The 16,800-nt window shown below is 40.8% G+C and overlaps 1 protein-coding gene across 1 annotated transcript in view; it reads left to right on the top strand.

Moving 5' to 3' along the window:
• Positions 1-13,660, top strand: part of LOC126185214 (serine-rich adhesin for platelets-like) — a 504,218-nt gene extending 490,558 nt beyond the window's left edge. Inside the window, exon 19 of the mRNA XM_049928096.1 lies at positions 11,692-13,660. Coding sequence (XP_049784053.1) covers positions 11,692-12,815 — 1,124 coding nt within the window. The 3' untranslated portion in view covers positions 12,816-13,660. The remainder of the gene's footprint in view (positions 1-11,691) is intronic.
• The last annotated feature ends 3,140 nt before the right edge of the window (positions 13,661-16,800 follow it).

Raw genomic sequence — 16,800 nt, forward strand, 5'->3', positions numbered from 1 at the left:
AGCCTAATCAGTTTAACAGATAAGTTTGTCCTTGAAGGATAGCACCAGTAACCTAGACCTCGGCTTTGTGGGCCACGTTTGCAAATGGACCATCGCTTTGGACAATACCTTCAGTTACTTCCAAGTTGCAAGCATGATACAATTTGAAAACCAAGAATGCAACTCGTTCATATGTCATAGTATTCTCTCAAATGAGCGTGGAAAACAATCACATGATACCATGAAACATTTAAATTAGAACAACTTGACATTAACAAACAAAATTAATTTATTCACCCTCCACGGCATTCCACTTCAGTAGTAATGTTCTGGAACTGCCCTGGAGCTGAATCTACATGGCTACTGCTCCACAGATGGTACATTGCACACCACCGCAGCACCTGAACCCAGCCTATTCCTCCACATCTTTCATTAAGACTGGTGTTATATCAACCATGAAGTATAAATTTCTACAACAGAAAAATGTACAATTAATAAGATGCCAATTAAGGATCCTCCAACTGCTGTGGGGCAGCTTCTAGGCATGCAAACTTGCTAAGGTGACCGCAACCCTGCACAATGTCAATTAGGGATGAAATGTTGGCAACATCTTTTGTTAGCTACAAATCTTGACCTTTTCATTAACTAGAAATCTCAAGGCCAGTAATGTAGCACATATAGTAACCCAACTGTCTTAACTTAACTAAACCCACAAACATTAAAGAACAAGTTTCACCACCTAAGCAGATGCACATGGGTACCAGATAATTCCATCAAATGGTCCAACAGTTTGACAGTCAAAACCCATCACAATCTATATGGGACTTCTGCTCACCAGAAAAGGAAGTTCAAACACCAACTCAGTCTCAGCAGCTCACACTGTACCTCTGCCCAACAGCAATGTTTCCACTGGCTGGCTTATCAGTCAAGAGTATGATTGTTAACTTTCAGGCCACAGTTGGGAGCATTTCTGAAATGGCTAAGTTTAACCATGGTGACACATGAATAGTTTGCAAACTATACTGTATGTGGCAAAATGGTGCTATCCAATCAAGAGCCGAGGCAACTATGGGGAACCATGTGCCATAAATTTCAGGGGTGAATGTTTGCTGTGGAGATGTGTACTGGTGAATAGACATGCAACTGTTGGGCAACTGACCAGTACATCTGGTCATCCACTGAGTGGTGACAGGTGACCTTATCAGATGAATGACATTTTATGCTCTTTCAGAAAGATGGTAATTAGCTTATATGGCCCTGAGACAATTTTCTGTGGATGAGGAATTGTCTGAGAATGTTTTTGTAGCATTCCCTGGGTGATAACAACATTTTAGAAGACAAAGTGGATCAATACAAGTATGCGGACCATGTCCACTGCTACAGGTAGTGGCATTTACTGGCAGGACAGTGTGTTTCACACAATGCGCAGTGTACATCTACATCTACATCTACATCTACATCCATACTCCGCAAGCCACCTGACGGTGTGTGGCGGAGGGTACCTTGAGTACCTCTATCAGTTCTCCCTTCTATTCCAGTCTCGTATTGTTCGTGGAAAGAAGGATTGTCGGTATGCCTCTGTGTGGGCTCTAATCTCTCTGATTTTATCCTCATGGTCTCTTCGCGAGATATACATAGGAGGGAGCAATATACTGCTTGACTCTTCGGTGAAGGTATGTTCTCGAAACTTTGACAAAAGCCCGTACCGAGCTACTGAGCGTCTCTCCTGCAGAGTCTTGGAGTTTATTTATCATCTCCGTAACGCTTTTGCGATTACTGAATGATCCTGTAACGAAGCGCGCTGCTCTCCGTTGGATCTTCTCTATATCTTCTATCAGCCCTATCTGGTACGGATCCCACACTGCTGAGCAGTATTCAAGCAGTGGGCGAACAAGCGTACTGTAACCTACTTCCTTTGTTTTCGGATTGCATTTCCTTAGGATTCTTCCAATGAATCTCAGTCTGGCATCTGCTTTACCGACGCTCAACATTATATGATCATTCCATTTTAAATCACTCCTAATGCGTACTCCCAGATAATTTATAGTATTAACTGCTTCCAGTTGCTGACCTGCTATTTTGTAGCTAAATGATAAAGGATCTATCTTTCTGTGTATTCGCAGCACATTACACTTGTCTACATTGAGATTCAATTGCCATTCCCTGCACCATGCGTCAATTCGTTGCAGATCCTCCTGCATTTCAGTACAATTTTCCATTGTTACAACCTCTCGATACACCACAGCATCATCTGCAAAAAGCCTCAGTGAACTTCCGATGTCATCCACCAGGTCATTTATGTATATTGTGAATAGCAACGGTCCTATGACACTCCCCTGCGGCACACCTGAAATCACTCTTACTTCGGAGGACTTCTCTCCATTGAGAATGACATGCTGCGTCCTGTTATCTAGGAACTCCTCAATCCAATCACACAATTGGTCTGATAGTCCATATGCTCTTACTTTGTTCATTAAACGACTGTGGGGAACTGTATCGAACGCCTTGCGGAAGTCAAGAAACACGGCATCTACCTGTGAACCCGTGTCTATGGCCCTCTGAGTCTCGTGGACGAATAGCGCGAGCTGGGTTTCACATGACCGTCTTTTTCGAAACCCATGCTGATTCCTACAGAGTAGTTTTCTAGTCTCCAGAAAAGTCATTATACTCGAACACAATACGTGTTCCAAAATTCTACAACTGATCGACGTTAGAGATATAGGTCTATAGTTCTGTACATCTGTTCGACGTCCCTTCTTGAAAACGGGGATGACCTGTGCCCTTTTCCAATCCTTTGGAACGCTACGCTCTTGTAGAGACCTACGGTACACCGCTGCAAGAAGGGGGGCAAGTTCCTTCGCGTACTCTGTGTAAAATTGAACTGGTATCCCATCAGGTCCAGAGGCCTTTCCTCTTTTGAGCGATTTTAATTGTTTCTCTATCCCTCTGTCATCTATTTCGATATCTACCATTTTGTCATCTGTGCGACAATGTAGAGAAGGAACTACAGTGCAATCTTCCTCTGTGAAACAACTTTGGAAAAAGACATTTAGTATTTCGGCCTTTAGTCCGTCATCCTCTGTTTCAGTACCATTTTGGTCACAGAGTGTCTGGACATTTTGTTTTGATCCACCTGCCACTTTGACATAAGACCAAAATTTCTTAGGATTTTCTGCCAAGTCAGTACATAGAACTTTACCTTCGAATTCATTGAATGCCTCTCGCATAGCCCTCCTCACACTACATTTCGCTTCGTGTAATTTTTGTTTGTCTGCAAGGCTTTGGCTATGTTTATGATTGCTGTGAAGTTCCCTTTGCTTCCGCAGCAGTTTTCTAACTCGGTTGTTGTACCACGGTGGCTCTTTTCCATCTCTTACGATCTTGCTTGGCACATACTCATCTAACGCATTATGTACGACAGTTTTGAACTTTGTCCACTGATCCTCAACACTATCTGTACTTGAGACAAAACTTTTGTGTTGAGCCATCAGGGACTCTGAAATCTGCTTTTTGTCACTTTTTCTAAACAGAAAAATCTTCCTACCCTTTTTAATATTCCTATTTACGGCAGAAATCATCGATGCTGTAACCACTTTATGATCGCTGATTCCCTGTTCTGCATTAACTTTTTCAAATAGTTCGGGTCTGTTTGTCACCAGAAGGTCTAATATGTTATCGCCACGGGTCGGTTCTCTGTTTAACTGCTCAAGGTAGTTTTCAGATAAAGCATTTTAAAAAATTTCACTGGATTCTTTGTCCCTGCCACCCGTTATGAACGTCTGAGTCTCCCAGTCTATATCCGGCAAATTAAAATCTCCACCCAGAACTATAACATGGTGGGGAAATCTACTCAAAATATTTTCCAAATTATCCTTCAGGTGCTCAGCCACAACAGCTGCTGAGCCAGGGGGCCTATAGAGACATCCAATTACCATGTCTGAGCCTGTTTTAACCGTGACCTTCACCCAAATCATTTCACATTTCGGATCTCCGTCAATTTCCTTCGATACTATTGCACTTCTTATCGCTATAAACACGCCTCCTCCTTCACTGTCCAGCCTGTCTCTGCGGTATACATTCCAATCTGAGTTTAGGATTTCATTACTGTTTACGTCTGGTTTCAGCCAACTTTCTGTCCCTAGTACTATATGGGCGTTGTGACCGTTTATTAATGAGAGCAGTTCTGGGACCTTTCTGTAGACACTCCTGCAGTTTACTATTAGCATATTAATATTGTTATTCCCTGTTGCATTTTGCCTACTCCTACCTTGCCGCATCTCAGGAGGCGTCTTGTCGGGCCTAGGGAGGGGATTCTCTAACCTAAAAAACCCCCATGTGCACTCCACACGTACTCCGCTACCCTTGTAGCCACTTCCGGCGTGTAGTGCACGCCTGACCTATTCAGGGGGACCCTACATTTCTCCACCCGATAGCGGAGGTCGAGAAATTTGCACCCCAGATCTCCGCAGAATCGTCTGAGCCTCTGGTTTAAGCCTTCCACTCGGCTCCAAACCAGAGGACCGCGATCGGTTCTGGGAACGATACTGCAAATAGTTAGCTCTGATTTCACCCCGCGAGCGAGGCTTTCCGCCTTCACCAATTCCGCCAACCGCCTGTACGAACTGAGGATGACCTCTGAACCCAGACGGCAGGAGTCATTGGTGCCGACATGAGCAACAATTTGCAGTCGGGTGCACCCAGTGCTCTCTATCGCCGCTGGTAGGGCCTCCTCCACATCTCGGATGAGACCCCCGGCAAGCAGACAGAGTGAACACTGGCCTTCTTCCCCGACCTTCCCGCTATTTCCCTAAGGGGCTCCATCACCCGCCTAACGTTGGACTCCCAATAACTAATAAACCCCTCCCCCCGTGTGCCTGCTCGGACTTTGCTGAAGAAGCAGCCACATGTCCACTCACAGGCAGAGCGAGCGATGCAACACGGCCAGCCTCCACATTGACCCTCTGCCTCGTGCGCCGCGAACGCCGCTGAACCCGCCACTCCCCTTGGGGAGAGGGTGGCCCAACTGCGCCCGGTACCCGCGAAGATGTCTCGACAGCAGGGACAGTGGGTGAAGCATGTAACACCTGGGGTGTACCTTGCGACGCACCAGACTCCCCACTGCCGCTACACTCCGAGGCAGCAGCCTGAAGACGGCTGACCGCGGCCATCAACACGCTCAGCTGTTTGCGAACAGTGGCCAGCTCCTCCTGCATCCATACACAGCAGTCACACATCCTATCCATCCTAAGAAATCAATTTACTGAAGAGAGTTAATCAACCTTTAACTAGACTGCTAATTCACTAAAGGCGGCTGTTTATTCACTGAACTGTGGTTGCTAGCCACTTCTTGTAGAAAACAATGAAAATAGCACTACCTGTCTCTGGACTGTATTGAAAACAAACACTAGCACTACTGGCACTATGGTTGACTAAAGGGACTCTCTCTGACTGTATTCAAAACAAACACGAAATCTATGGAACACTATTAATAGCACCCGACAATTAATGCTTCCTAAAAGCAAATACACACGGAAGAAGAAGTGACAAGTAAGAAAAATACAGTTAATACTTAAATTAAGGTATCTCGCTGCACAGCAGACGTGAAGCAGGCGGCAGTTACGACGTGTGTGATTTGAAGAGCACCAGCACAGGCTTACCATATTGTCCTGGCCATCAAACTTCCCCAGTTTAAATTCATCTGAGACACTGTGGGATCACCTTAAGCTGTTAGCAGTGCGGATCCTCTACCGAAAAACCTAGCACAGCTGGCTACGATGTGAGTTGACGTGGCTCCACATCCCTGTCTGTATCAACCAGAACCTCACTTCTTGCAGCAGGTAGTTATTAAGGATTTTGACAGATGGTTACATTAATGGGACTGAACCATATAGTTTAATCAAGCATGGAACTATATGAAATAAGAAAATAATAACACTATCTTGGAAAACCTGATAAGTGTATCTAATGACTAGTTAGTTATTTTCTGTTCTGTCGATCATATTTATGACAACTTGGTATGGTGCAGAATATATCAGCAGGTTTACATATAAGATACATTTTCTATGTGGAAACATAGCTACATGCTGGACATTTACATAACTGGATTTATACTTTAATTTTAATCCTCAATAAAATTTATGAAATGTAACCCAACCACACACCTAGGTATTATATGAGGATTGGAACTTAAATAGTGGCAACTATTTATTCACAACCGATACAAAAGAGTTACATGTTTGCACCTGTTACTGTCCTTCAAAGTAGTCACCAGTGTTGCGTAGAACCCATCGCCAGCGATGTGGAAGGCATAGTATACCATTATCAGAGCCTGTTCTGTTGATGGTGTGAACGGAGCGGTCTGTTGCCTGTCGAATCTCTGGAACAGTTCTGAAGCAAATGCCAAGAAGTGGTTACCTCATATTTGGAATCAAATCAAAGTCACAAAAACTTTTGTCCAGGGAGTATGGTGGATGGTACAGTACTTCCCAGTACCATCGACCGAACAGAGGAGCCACAGCTTGCACAGTATGCACCCATGCACTGTTGTGCAAAATGACAGGTGGGTTGCACAGAAAGCGTCACCACTTCTTTTGCGAAGCTGGTTGCAGGTGATGCTCCAGAAATGATCAGTAATATGACTTAAGTCCTTGTGACTTTTCCAGAGATTCGACAGGCAGTAGACCGCTTCATTCGCACCACCAACAGAACAGGCTCTGCTAATGGTACACTATGCCTTACACATTGCTGGGAACGGGTTCTACACAACACATGACTAATTTGAAGGACAATAACAGGTGCAAAGATAGATAATCTGTGTTTTGTCTCTATTTACCTTGTTTCTTGACATCAAGGCTTAATAATTACAACACACGAAAAAAAAATCAATTCTTCTGAATGTTGTATGTCTTGTTTCTTCTGTTGCTGTAGAGACTGGTCTTGATTACAATGCTTACTTCTTACTTCTTCAAGAAAGAGCACTATTTTTGCTCTATCAGATTAAGACTGATGGTCATTTACATATAGCACTAACAGAGCGGTCCCAATATTGAACCCTGTATAACACGAGTAGTATTTTCATAAAATACAGGCTTTCATGACCAGTATTTAGCCCTTACACATCCTCCATACAGTCTTGATCTGTCCCCATACAGTTTCCATATTTTTGGACTTCTGAAGAAAGACATTCGTGGTTGTTGATATGCTTCAGATCTACATCTACATATATACTCCACTAGCCACTAAGCGGTGTGTGGTGGAGGGCACAATTCGTGCCAAAGTCATATTCCCCCGCCCCCCCTCTGTTCCACTCACAGATCGCACGAGGGAAAAACAACTGTCTGAATGCCTCAGTACGAGCTCTAATTTCCCTCATCTTTGAATAGTGATCATTGTGCGATTTGAAAGTTGGTGGTAATAATATATGCTCTACATCCTTGCTGGAGATCAAATTTCAGAATTTAGTGAGCAGCGCCTTCCGTTTAGCATGCCGCCTACCTGCAAGTGTGTCCCACTTCAAACTTTCTATGAGATTTGTAACACTCTTGCGATGGCTAAATGTATCAGTCATGAATCTTACTGCTCTTCTTTGGACCTTCTCAATCTCTTGAATCAGACCCAACTGGTAATGGTCCCATACAGACAATCAGTACTCTAAGACTGGATGAACTAACATATTGTAAGCTATTTCCTTTGTTGGAGGACTGCATCGCTTCAGGATTCTACCAATAAACCGCAATATAGAGTTCACCTGACCCATTACTTATGTAACCTGATCATTCCATTTAAGATTATTTCGAATAGTCACACCCAGATACTTGACGGATGTTACCGCTTCCAAAGACAGGGCATTTATTTTGTACTCATACATTAATGGGGATTTTCACCTTGTTATACGCAGTAGGTTACACTTACTAATATTGAGAGATAACTGCCAGTCATTACACCATACATTTATTTTCTGCAAATCCTCATTGATTTGTTTGCAGCTTTGTGTGATACTAATTTCCTGTAGACTACAGCATCATCCGCATTCTAATGTCACTGTCAATACCATTAACCAGATCATTTATGTAAATCATAAAAAGCAGCAGACCTATTAAGCTGCCCTGGGGCACACTTGAAGTTATGCTTATTTCTGTTGAAGTCACCCCATTCAGGACGACATACTGCTCCCTGTCTGTTAGATGGAGAAGTACAGGCCTGGGTGCAGCCATGGTTTGATAGGCAATCACAAACATTTTTCCGTGAAGGCACTGAACATCTTGTCTCACAGTGGGGTAAATGTATTAACATTTTTGGTGATTATTTTTTAAATAATAAACAGTTCACTTTTTTCCATCTGGCTCATTTTCATTTCACTGCCCCTTAGACACCCAGATGAACTTGCTTATAGTATTTGCGCCTTAATCTCCCTCTGAAATTTTTACTGCTCACATTTCCCTCCATTATCAAATTTAAAATTCCTTGATGCCTCAGTATCTGTCCTATCAATCAACCTATCCTTCTAGTCAGGTTGTGCCATAAATTGCTTTTCTCCCCAGTTAGATTCAGTATCTCATCTTTAGTTATTTGATCTATCTGCAAATTTTTAGCATTTTCTGTAGCACTACATTCAAAACCTTCTATTATTTTCTTGTCTTAATTGTTTGTCACCCATATTTCACTTCCACATGTTTCACACTCCAGACAAATACCTTCAAATACCTGTAAGGACAGTTGTGCCCCAAGGCCTGGAGCTGGTGTGTGTGTGTGTGTGTGTGTGTGTGTGTGTGTGTGTGTGTGTGTGTGTGTGTGTGTGTGTGTGTGTGTGAGAGAGAGAGAGAGAGAGAGAGAGAGAGAGAGAGAAAGAGAGAGAGAGAGAGAGAGAGAGAGAGAGAGAGAGATCTATTTTTAAATGTGTCTGTCTGCCACTCAACACCTCCTCTGTGTGGTAAGTAGCAATGTATCCTAATTTGTGTTGTTGTTATTCCATCCCAGATATGTCCTTGGAAATGTTTTGCAGTTTAAAAATTGATTCTGAAATCTGTATCTTACCATTATGTAATCTGTCTTTAATGTTCCAATGTCCCAAGTCTCTTCCACATATACTGCCATCTTTCATGATTTTTAAACCAAGTTTTTGCAATGATTGAATAGTGCTTTGTGCAAAATTCTATAACTTATCTTCCCCTTTCCTTTCTGTCACTCCATCTACTCATATAATGTTTTCTTACCTGCCTTTTCCCACTACAGAATTGGAGTCCCTGTCACAATTATATATTGTCTCCTTTAATGAAATGGATAATTTCATTTATCTCATCATACATTCTTTCAATCTCTTCATCATTTGTGGAGCTAGTAAGCATATAAATTTGTACTACTGGCGTCAGTGTTGAATTTGCGTCTATCTTGGCTGTAATAATGCCTTCATTATGTTGTTCATAGTAATTCACTCACATTCCATTTTATTAGCTCTATTTCTCTGTTACCCCTGTTTCCTTATGTACTGATTAACCCATATTCACATGACCAGAAATCCAGTTCCTCTTATCACCTCACTTCAGTAACACTCACTACATGTAACTTCAACCTAGCCGGCCGGTGTGGCCGTGCGGTTCTAAGCGCGTCAGTTTGGAACCGTGTGACTGCTACGGTCGCAGGTTCGAATCCTGCCTCGGGCATGGATGTGTGTGATGTCCTTAGGTTAGTTTGGTTTAAGTAGTTCTAAGTTCTAGGGGACTGATGACCTCCGTAGTTAAGTCCCATAGTGCCCAGAGCCATTTGAACCATTTGAACTTCAACCTATTTGTTTCTCTCTTTAAGTTTCTGTAAACTACCTATTGGATTAAAGTATTTAGTATTCCATGCTACAATCCATAGAATAACAGATTTGTTTTTTCTGATTACAATGTCCTGTGTAGTCCCCACTGAATGGGGGTCTATTTAACATTCAGAATATTTTACTCAACAGGATGACATCATTGTCAGCTGCATATTGTTGGGAAAGCAGCAGATGTAATTTCCATTTGCTTTCAGCTGTTCACGGTACTAATGTAACAAGGCCATGTTGGTTAATGTTCCAAGACCAGATCAGTCATTCATGCAGACTGTTCTCCTTGCAATTACTGAAAAGGCTGCTGCCTCTAATCAGGAACCATAAGTTAGTCTGTCCTCCCCTCAGATACCCTACAAATGTGGTTGCTCCCATGGTACAGCTTCCTGTACCATTGAGGCACACAAGCCATACCTCTGCAGCAGGGTTCATGGTTTGTAGGGGGAAAAGTATAGTGTAATAACCATAACTGTGCTGTTAAGCAGCTTGCTTTCACATTCTATATGTTGTCTGTCTTATGCAGCCACCTGGCACATCCTATTCCAGCCCTATCACAGGCATATCCTATCCAATAAGAGACAGTTCTACCTTTGAAACTGGACATAACATAACAGCTCTACTGTAAGTTCTGCACAGTCTTTTATGTAGATGTGATTATCAACCACCTATTCACTCGTTGACAACCTGTGGACAAGAGCAGAGTTATCTACACAGAGGTAAAATACACTGCTGAGCACAACATGCTCTACTTCACAGGCTGCTTCACAACCCATGCCATTTGGATCCTCCCCCCCCCCCCCCCCCCCCCCCAATGTGCTGCATAGATGAGAATTGCCCTTACAACACATCCATCAATGCCTGCTAACCCTTGTCTCCCATTGCTATACCTCCACTCAACTCATTCTGTATTAACACCTTAATCTCTACAGTTCCCCTATTTGTCAGTTCTGTCTTCTACTACCTAATTAATTTCTTCACAACATTATATGTCACACGAAACCTTCAATGCCGGCACCAGAGAGAGCACGGCAATGGCACATTTCTGTCCTGTACACTTGCTGCCTCTTCATCACAGCCATCAGCCACCCTTCCCTCCAATCCTTCCTCCCCCTTCCCACTCATTTCACCTTTTACCATCTTCATCTGATACAAACCTTCACCCTAGCTGAGCTTCCACCTTCCAGTCCTAGTTCAGTGTAAGCCTGTAGGTGTATCTGTGTGTATATGTGTTCTGTACTAGTTAGCTCTGAATAATTACACAGCCTAAAAGCTGAGCACCATTCTCAGTCTCATCAATGTGCCTACCAACCACTTAACGTATCAGCTGTACAGTGAGTTTGTTACCTTCACTCCATCCAATATTTATCAACCTATATATTAAGTGTAAGAATGTGGAAATTGTTCATGTGGGTAGGAACCTGTTGCCTGATGATTTGTCTGATCGGCCACTTAATGACGATCAGATTTGTATTTTAGGGTTGATGGGCAAAACATTTGAAAACCAAGATATCAACTGGAATCCGTCAAGATATTCAGATGGTTTTGCCTCATCCATTGTGTTTCAAGATCTGTTGGGGTACATCATTTCTAAGGCAGTCAGCTTATTTTATCAGCTGTTTTTTATACAATGTTGGTCTCTTCTAGTATTCCACATACAGTTATTTTATTCTTGGTGCTATATATCATATGTGAGAAGTGTACAGTCCTCTTATATTGCTATTGTATAAAGAACCATTGTCCATGAAACACTATCTGAACTCTCAAGTAACATTACATGTATTTGTAGAAAATTTATATTTATAATTCTCCAATAATACTGTTCCAAGATACAATATTAACAGTCAACATTTATTGTTTTAGCTTAAAAATTTCCTCACATTTTACTTTTTCTTTCTTTTTAGGTCTCTCAAAGGCTACAGAGAACAGGAAACCTCCCCTCATTTTGTCTGGAAGAACAACACTCGCCTCACTGGCAGCTCACAGAGCGACGCTGTCACTCCCGACGACTCCAATCCAGTCCAGTTCTGTTACAACTACTCTGCGAACAGTCAACATTCAGCAGCAGCAATATGGTGCTGGTAGTGAACTTCCAGTTACCAAGGCAACAGGCCAGCTGGACTCAGTATTAGGTCCAAGAGCTATATTTCCACAAGAAAGTGGAATAATTCATCCTGAACAGGATCACAGTCTCTTAGAAGGTCAGATAACGGGTGAAAGTGATGAACAGGGAGACTACAGCTCAAAAGAGCTGTCTTCACTATCTGATTTATCTGCTCCAACTGTGAGTACTGTACGAGTGCCAACGAGTAAGTATTCAGAGAACAGTTATGCAGAATCCCCTAGAGTTGCTGCCATCACAGAAACTCCATCACAGTTGCCACAAGTACTTAGTACACTGAGTGATGATGTGACAGAATCTGGTTTATTATATCGAAGTCAACAGTTCAGTGAATATCCAGCTACATCAGGCGGTGACAAAACGAAGTCGAGCTATTTTACAACAGAAAGACCGAGGACGAGCATTTTGTTCAGATCAAGAAACAGAGGTGGAGGTAAATTACCTTTCAGATCGCAGGAGACTGCTAACACTGAACCAGCACGAACGACTACTCTCTCACCAAAACGAGGTTCAAGTGTCACTGCATCTGTTTCCCCATCGAGTAAGGAAACACAAACAAGAACACGAGGTAAACCGTTCTCGAAGATCAGTCGACCGAAAGCTCAATCAGCACAGAGGACCAGTACACATTCCATTATTGATTATGAGTATTATGATGATGACGAAAGTGCTATTTTAGATGTGGCTCCACTTTCAGAGAAGGTGAAAATCCACAGTGATGGATACATAGAATGCTTAGATCAAGGCAATTTTCCACATCCTTTCTCATGTAAAAAATTCATTTCCTGTGCAAAGATGGAGAATGGAGAATTACTGGGTTGGGAATACACATGTCCGAGACAGCTGTCATTTGATCCAATTGGTGGCATATGTAACTGGTCTGCAGGCCTTGGATGCAAAGAGTAGAGTACCTCAGTGCACTGCCTCTGAGAAACAGTACAAGATTTCGTCACATGTAATTCTTGTGTTTTAGAATTACTAGATGGAACAATATATGGGTCAATGCAACAGTTTTGTGGTTGTGTGATAATACTGTGCAATCAGGTGTTACTACTTGATGTTAAGAGAGTGCTGACTGACATTTATGACTGATTTGTATGCACAATGTTAAAGGTGGGGAGTGAATGGAAGAGATGTGCAAGACAGTTATGAGTTGTTATTTTTTTGTAGGTGGCCCTGTATGATTTCACTTCTGTGAGTGAAAAAGACACTATATGCCTGAAAAGCACCAACTGGCCTGTAATTATAGATGAGCAATGTAAAGGGTTATTTTATTTGTATGATTGTGTGTGACTAATGAATTGAAAAAGAATTTCTCATTGTTATGAGAGCTGCTGATATTGTAGATTAAGTGACCATATACCTTTGTCTTAACATTGTTGTATGTCAGATGATTTGAGCATGTGAAGTGATGAATGATATTATTTTTGAATGAATGAAAAAAATGCTGTTGTTAAGATGTTGTGACCAAATATGGTTGTTGACACCAAATGATAACTGAAACAAATAGCTACTGAAATTTGGAAAACCACCTGACTACAGTAACAAACAATATTTTCAGCCTTGTATTTCTGTTACCTTAATTGTTATAAGCAAATCAATGTCTCTAGTGGACAAAGATAACTTGTGTTCAGATTTAAACAAGATGAGGAAGAAAAGTTAGACTTGTGATCAAACAGTGTTGATCTTTCATATCTTAAAGCTTCTGTAAAACCCCTGAAATGAGTCAATAAATGTATTTAAACACAGAACATATGTGGAAATACAGAAAATTCTTTATTTAAGACTAACCACAATGGTAACTTTCTTATTCCATATATCTAGGTACCATTTTCAATCATGCACACAAAATATGTGATCTTCGTGTTTATGTGTCTAGAGAGAGAGAGAGAGAGAGAGAGAGAGAGAGAGAGAGAGAGAGAGAGAGAGAGAGAGAGAGCGAATGAGTGTCATATTACTGACTGAAGTACAAGCAACAAGAAATAGTGAAAAAGGTTTACATTTTTCGTAAAGATGTGAAGTCTCCAGAATGAGTGATGCCAGAGCACATCCACCAGCTGTAGTTCCAGCTGTTTACAGATTTCCTAAATTTATGATCTCGTTAAATATTCACCAGAAATATAACAATATTTTAACAGCATCATACTCCACAGCCACCATGTATGGTTTAAATGATAAAATTCTGCCACAGCGGCTGTCATTGAATGGATTAACATAGCCCTTTATTTTTCTTTCATTCAAATGGTTTTATGTGTAACCCATCAAAATGGACTTAGGCAACAGTCCAAGCAAATACCCATCTGGCCAACCAAATTATGGTTTTTCCTGATTCCTCTACATTGCTTAAGGTTAATGCCTGGATGGTTCAATTGAAAGGGCACAGCGAGTTGTCTTCCCCATTCCCATCTCTAATTACATATACATTGATGGGACATCAAACCCTAGTATTCCTTTTCCTTCCCAATGCTTCCCTAATCCAAGGTTGTGTTCTGTCTCTGATGCCCTCACTGTTCCTGTTATGTTAAACCCTAATCTTCCTTCCTCCAAGAAAAGCCTTCTTTAAAACTAGCTTCACAGTCAGAACTGCACACTAATGAAAGAAAAAAAAGAGAGAGATTTTAATCCATCCAAATGGCAGCCAGTGGTACAATGTTATCATTCTTAAAGTTTAATATTTTTCTATTTGTAGCTAACGATAATACAAACAACAAAGGTTAACTCCAGCACACCCAGACTGTGGACACACTCCAGTAATGATCACTGTAGATAAGACATTAAATATATTTCATGCAGTCACATGAAAGTGAGCAGTTAGAAAGCTATTATGAGGCACAATAAAAGTTGTACATGTCATGGCATTGAATGAAAGATGCTATTTTATCTGTGTTTGTGGGGTATTCCCAACCAGACTGTGTGCTACAACTGATTCTCTAGTAGTTGATGGCTGCAGTTTACTGTTGGACTAGATGCCATGTGACCAAATCCAATGTGTGTTACACTTTGGACTCAGATTAGAGTGTACAGTTTGTTTAAGTACAATACACTGAAATTACTTGACATTATGGAATATTGTGATAATAGTTGTGCCACTATTAATTGTGAAATAACTGAAACATTCATTTTAAGAAGTTCTGGGAAGAAATCCTGCAGTGGAGTAAAACAGTTTTAACTTCCAACACATTACTGGTAAGACATTTAATTTGTTCCAGCAATTTCTTGAATAGAGTTGTACCTCTCTGTCAAATTCCTTTCTGTTCTAATGACTGTACTTTTGTACTAAAATGTGAAGTTGTTCTAGGAATTCTTTTTGGTCGTAGTGCAATATACCTTTTTTTGAAAATAGAGACTGAGTAATTACACACTGTTTGATTTCCTACCCCCTTTTTCATTGTATCTGTACAACACTGACAATATCATCATAAAAGTGCAAGTATTGATGGTATTTGTTGTATTGTTTGAAAACAAGCATGTTCCATTCACTCATGGTGTTAGTTGTTGACAGCAGTAATGTCAGCTTTACTCTTGCCCCTCAAGTTGCCATTCAGTACTACTCTGTTTGTCTTGGGTTTGTTTTACTGGCAGTATTAGATGTGTATTAATAGTGATACACAACAGCATGGATAAGTTTACTGAGGAAGATTTGGTTGATATGCACTTCACATGTGGGTTCTTAAATGCAAAAAAAGTACAGCACAATGACGCCATGCTGAGCTGTTCTCACTGTGACAGAAACCATAACACAGTAATTTTGAATCTGTACGTAGGTGCCATTAGTCTGTCTTTTACATTGTATGTTTTGGTAATAGATTGTTATGTGAATTTTCTCTGTTGCTAAGGTATTTTCATAGAAACAAAGGTAATTGGGCAATAAAATGAATAAATGATTATTACTGCATAATAATCTTTAGTGAGACACTGGAGATCATGGTCACTTATACAAAAAAAAAAAAAACTCAAAAAATATCCCTGAGGAGCCAATGAAATTTTTTTGCTTGGAGTTGGGTTGATTTGGGGGGAGGAGACCAAACTGCAAGGTCATCGATCTCATTGGATAGGGAAGAATGGGGAAGGAAGTTGACTGTGCCCTTTAGGGCGATTTAGGGAAATAATGGAAAACCTAAATCAGGATGGCTGGACACGGGATTGAAGTGTCGTCCTCCCGAATGTGAGTCCAGTGTGCTAAGCACTGCACCACCTCGCTCGGCAGGTTGGAGTTCAACTTGACATTATGTATTGTGGAATGACTATCAAAATATGAAGTTTTTTGAAGATGTTCTAGAGCTAACAGCAAATACAATTCATGTAACACATTTCTGTATTCAGAAAATATTATTCCTGTAAAATGAGTTCCCCCAGACCATAATTCTGTACCTTGTTAGCATATCTAAATGTGCAGGGTAATCTAGTTTCTTCATTTTCATATCTCATATTTCCTAAATCTTGAGTACTACATACTGTATGTAGCTGAACCAAAATGCTTAATTAATTCTAGTGTACAGCTTTTCAATAAATTGTTTTCTGTGTAGTTGTGTTCACAGTCCTTTAGTATTTCAGAAATATCAGTTTTAAAAATTTCCATTAAAGTTCATCATTTTGAACAGGAAAAAAATTATTTTTCAATGTAAAATTTTTATTTTCTTCTCAATTTTAATGTTATTTTCTTAGGGCTTTTTTTCTAGTACATTATATACTTCTGTCTTATTTTCAATGTTCAACAGTGTTATGTTGAAAATTTACCTTTTTATTGTATTGTATTTATTACACATTACATAACATTTATTTCTATTACAGGAAAGACATCACAGCATTTATGTTAGGCCTGTTAAATCTAGTCAGATATTGAAGAAATAACTCATCAACAATACATTGCTTAAACAATGGAAACTCCTGG

The sequence above is a fragment of the Schistocerca cancellata genome, chromosome 4 (genome assembly GCF_023864275.1).
Source record: "Schistocerca cancellata isolate TAMUIC-IGC-003103 chromosome 4, iqSchCanc2.1, whole genome shotgun sequence".
Lineage (NCBI taxonomy): Eukaryota > Metazoa > Arthropoda > Insecta > Orthoptera > Acrididae > Schistocerca > Schistocerca cancellata.